General features: G+C 46.8%; 1 protein-coding gene across 1 annotated transcript in view; it reads right to left on the bottom strand.

The window, feature by feature from the left end:
* Positions 1-1117, bottom strand: part of LOC104278816 — a 5436-nt gene extending 4319 nt beyond the window's left edge. The window contains exons 1-2 of the mRNA XM_009875910.1: positions 885-1117; positions 207-411 (exon numbers count right to left, since the gene is read on the bottom strand). Coding sequence (XP_009874212.1) covers positions 207-411; positions 885-1091 — 412 coding nt within the window. The 5' untranslated portion in view covers positions 1092-1117. The remainder of the gene's footprint in view (positions 1-206; positions 412-884) is intronic.
* Positions 1118-4985: the final 3868 nt, after the last annotated feature.

The following is a 4985-nucleotide window of genomic DNA, read 5'->3' as shown; positions in this document are numbered from 1 at the left end:
TTCCCGGCCACCTGCCACGCATGGTCACAGACACAGCAGAGGAGATCCTGATTTCTTGCATGCCTGGGTTAAACCCATGCTTCCCTCCCCCAGGTCAGCAGAGTTATTCCATATTTACATCAGCAGAGTGTATTTACATATTCCATATTCACTCCAGCTCAGCATCCAGCCCATCAGCCCCCTCTGAGTGTGAAGAAAGTGGGTACCGTAGTCTCGCTCCTGCCGGCGCTTTTGTGCGTGCTGCCGTGCTGCAGCGGCAATCTTCAGCTCCAGCTGCTTCCTCTTCACTGAGTCTGTCGGCATAGGGTCACTGAAGTGCGGTCGCAGCCGGCACTCCCGCTGGGCCTTGGCACCATCCGTGCTCTCATGGACAATGTCGGAGCTGGATCGGCGGCAGCCAGGACTGGGAGTCTGCAAGAAAGGCAAGCGGGTTTGGAGCAAGGTGGTGGTCAAAGCAGCACCTGGTTTGCAGCCACTGAACTTAAGTTGCAAAAGAAGAGAAAAGGAAATTCATCAGCAATGGGATTGCAAAGCAGGTCTGCTGCATCATCATTCAGAAATCTGTCTGCCCAGGTCCTTCTGTCCTTCTTAGACCTAGCAGCAAGACCCCTTGCATGAAAGCCATGAAGGGGTTACTGCTGAACTGCCTACAAGAGCTGCAGCAGCAGATAGACAGAGGCATAAAACTGACTCCTGTTTCAGTAACTATAAGGCACTAGAAATGCTTCTAAAGGAGTTTAATTGCTCAGGGGAGTTGGTGTGATTTCAGATCCCGGGTTCCCACCCTGCCTAGAGCCTAAAACAAAGGAATCCTTTATAGCTTCTAACAAGAAACAAAATCCTGAATACAAGCCCAAGACGAGAGGGTAATTTCTCTCCCTTACGTTCCCTGCAGGTGGAGTGTCGCTGGATGTCTCCTTGCTTGGATTATCCTCCCAGGCCTCTGTTGCCATGGACATTGCTGTGGGCTGCTGGCTCTCCTCCGGAGCTGGGAGATCAGCTTCCCTCAGATCACACTGTCCCTTGGAGGGGGATTTGGCAGCAGTCTCAGCATTGCAGCTGCAAGGGAAGAGGCAGACTCTGATGAACATCACGTATGCAGTTCACCTGCTGTTCCTGACAGATGAGACTGAGCAGCAAGTCCAGGTTCAAACAACCAGCCACAACAGTAAAGTGAAAGTGCAGGCAGGAACGCAGAGCAGTCAACAGGGATGGCTGTGCATGCGTTTCAGGGGCTCTAAACACAGCTCAATACAGCAGTGCAAACTGGGTAATTACACTCATGCCAGCATTAGTTTGGGATATCAAGTCTTGGGTGTTCACAGGGCATTTTTGTGTCAATAAAACATGTGCTTCTCCCATAAGGACCAGAAAAAACTCTTTATAAGTAGGCCATATCCATATTTGCTGCTATTTAAAGAGATTCCATCAACACAGAAACCACGTTGCTCATCTGGAAGAAAATCACCTGCTAAAAAATGGTAATACTTTGAAGAGCTTAGAGGATTAAAGGAGCTTTCTCTGTGTTTTTCATCTCATATGATCCCAAGACCACTTAAATTACTGGAAAGATTCCCTCTGCTTTCAGGATAAGGCCTTTTGGTGCACTTAAGTCTTGAAAAGATTGGCAGTCTGTTGTCCTCTCTTGGCATTTCTGAGATGCTCTTATTCACAGCTGCCTGGTGCTAACAAGGGCCTGGCCTGGCTGGTACAGACAGCCTGCTTCAACCCCACCTTCCCCTCTCTGTAGACAAAACTACCATGCCAGACATAGTCTGGTGCAAAACCACGGACTTGACTGAGAAGTTGACAGGCTGTAGCGTGTGATACTACTTGTGATACGTTTTTTTCTTTAACAGACTCTCTAAGACATCTTACTTCCATGCATAATGAAGCCTGTTTGGAAGAATATTATTTTTTTTCATGTGAGATTTTTATGTCCTTGGATTCCTTTAAAAAGAAAGGTTGTGAGGACTGGATATGGATGCTTGTACATACAGGAAGCCAATGTCTGGAAAATATTTCAGGTTATGCCTTGACAAAAGCCTCCTATGATCAAAATCTGCTTCTTCAAGGCTTCAGTTGTGAACTTACGCTAGTAGGTCATAATACTAATGTGCAATTCCAACACTGTCAGCTCCAAGCAAACACAAGAGACAGATGGCCATTTTCCTTACAATGAATGGCAGTTGGCTCCAATAACAAACCATCAGCCAATACTGAAATCGCTGAAGAGGGAACAAATCTCCCAGAACACAACTTAGTTGTATTGTCAGGCCAAAAAAGTTGGTTTGCAACTTTCCAGTTGATGCTTTTTCATGTTCCTCCACTTAGGCTTTCAAGTCCCAGCTGACACTACCACAGGATTTATCAACTTAAAAACAGTTTAGCTGCAGCTGAGCAGCAACAGCACAGTGCTAACAGCAGGCTCCGGGCTTTTACTTTTTGCTGCACTAATTCCCTGCCACATGGATTTGGAAGTGTCATTTCACCCCTCCAGGCCTCTTCTCTCTACCCTGTAGAAAGGGGAAACGAACACGAGTGCTGTCACGAAGCAGTCAGTCTGCAGCTGGGACTGCATTAGTCCCCTTCCAGGGTTGCAGTAAGAGCAGTGCGGGCACACAACAAGGCTACAGTCCCACCAGGGTACTGTCCTGGCCTCGTCCAGCTTAAGAGGTTTCTGTCTCTTCCTTCTCTCCTGTCCCCAGGAGACAACTCCTTCAGGTGCTCAAGTATACCTGTTTGTGTGGCCATGATCTAAAATCAGTCTTGAAATGATTTGGGTTTAAAAAAATATCCTCCCTCATGTATTCCCAGCCAGATCATTTCATCCATGTTTCACTGAGTTGGGTAAAGTATGTGTAGTTCAGCTAGGCATGCCTCTGGGATGGCAGGCAGAGGTTAAGGAGCAAGAAAGCTCTTAAAGAGGATCTGCCACTGCAGGAAAACCACCACTTTCAAAAGCTGCTGCTGCTCATAGAGCTTCTGGTTGAAACATGCAGGAAAAACAGACCATACTGAGGCACTGAGAGGCGATGGGATATGTCCAAGGTCAGTAGCAGAGCTCAGAACTGGAGTATTCTCTTCTTGATCACACCACCTCCCACCACACAAACCATACTCTGAGAGAGAAGCTAAGGTTCCATTTGTCATTTTCATAGCGCTTCAAGATCATCCACTTATCCATGGAAAATACTCGAGTACTACTGCTCCTCTAAGTGAAGCTGACAGAGGCTCTCTGCTGATGAGAGATGCCATTGCTTATTGTGGTTTCCATAACAAACAGAGGTAATTAAAAAAACCCACAAACATGACTGATCTGCAATGGGAATAAAAGCCAATACTACCCAGAATGCTGAGCTAAGGAAGTGTGACTGGAGACTGAGAAATTCAACCCATCTTGTGGTTGCTCAGCTAAAGGTAAGAAAGGCAATGACGCAGAGCCCACACCGTGTGAACGGAGACTTCCTCATCCGTGGCCTGACCGCTCTACTTGTAGTTGTGATTAGATCCCTCCTGCATGACACACTGGCCATGCAGCACTGCGGCAAGTGCTGTTCCACAAAGCAGTCGCTGTGCACCGCCAGCGTGATCAGAGGGACACAGGCAAACCAGGGAGGATACAAGCAGCTTTGTATCTTAGGGGTGCTCCTTTAACCCTTGCCCCCAACTTAGGAGGACCAGGGAACATCGCCAAGAAAACAGTATATTGTCCCTTCCTCCAGTTCCCCTCATGCCAGCAGGGATCTGGGCTGCCAGCAGGTCCACATCAATGCCTGCTCAAGCACTCCCCTCTGCCCTCACACAAGCTGCAGAAGAGGTGACTCTAGCATGTTTTCTTCTGTGGGATCAAATCACTTATTGGGGCAGGAGTTTTATGGCTAGGGTTGGTGTCAGTTTTCCCTATTCTCTCCAATACAGATGACATGCTTGGGCCAGGAAGGACAGGTCCTTTCTGTACGTCCTTTTAAACCTCTCGGCCATCACCTCTGAATATCATGGAAGGAGAGACGCTAGGGGTGTGGTGTACAACTGGAAATGCTCCTGATATCCTTCACAGTCTTCATTGGCCTCTTCATGGCTGTATCATTGTCCAGAGCAACAGTTCTCAGCCCTTTCCACACGTTCCTGGCTCTTCCTGACTAATTTTTGTCCACTCCCTCCCTGCTGGCACCTGCCTTCCAGACTTGAGAGTCCTTTGCTATGGGAAGGTGTTATGGAAGCCACCATCCCGATGTTATCCTAAATACACCCCATCACTCTTTTCAGGAAGCCTTCTTTCTTAGTCATGTCCTTTGCTTCCCTGTGCAGGTTTTTGTCATCACCTGGTCTTCCATTTCACAGAAAGGAACTCCAAGTGTTTGCATGTCCTTATTCTGAGCAATTTGCTGCTTAAACCATTTCAGAAAGTGGACTATATATCAAAATGCCCAGAGGATTTCCACCTAGATCTCCACACCCCCTCCCAGCCAGGACTACAACCTAAGTTGAAAGTATCCAGCGACCTGTGAGGGGACTAAAGCTGCCATCATTATGAAGATGAAAACAAATGTTTACTGATGAAATATTAAGCCATTTGAATGAGTCAAGTAATTAACTATTAATTCCTAGGGAGCCAATTAACAGACCAGGCAAGACTGCTTTGTAAAACTATAACACATCGAATCACTAGAAAGAGAAGATAATTTCAGCTGTCTTACTCTGTGGTGCTCCACTGCATCTCTCTCAAAGGCTTGCTGAGCTCAGTTATCTGTGGAAATGGGACCAAATCCCCAGCTTTCAGATCATTTCACTTGACACTTAGAAAAAACGTGGCCTGGATATCAGTGATCATTATTTAGGACCCAAAACATCCAGACAAAAAGTCTCCCACCTCTGCAGTGAGAATCAGCTTAGGTTATAAAAGAATATTCAGGCACATTACAGTCTCATGTGAAAATGATAGAAAACTGAGAAATTTCCAGACAAAGGAAACTGGAGTTTCC

This window comes from Apaloderma vittatum, unplaced genomic scaffold (genome assembly GCF_000703405.1).
Source record: "Apaloderma vittatum isolate BGI_N311 unplaced genomic scaffold, ASM70340v1 scaffold8169, whole genome shotgun sequence".
Classification (NCBI taxonomy): Eukaryota; Metazoa; Chordata; class Aves; order Trogoniformes; family Trogonidae; genus Apaloderma; species Apaloderma vittatum.
The sequence above is the reverse complement of the archived record's forward strand: the minus strand, read 5'-3'. Positions and strand labels throughout refer to the sequence as shown.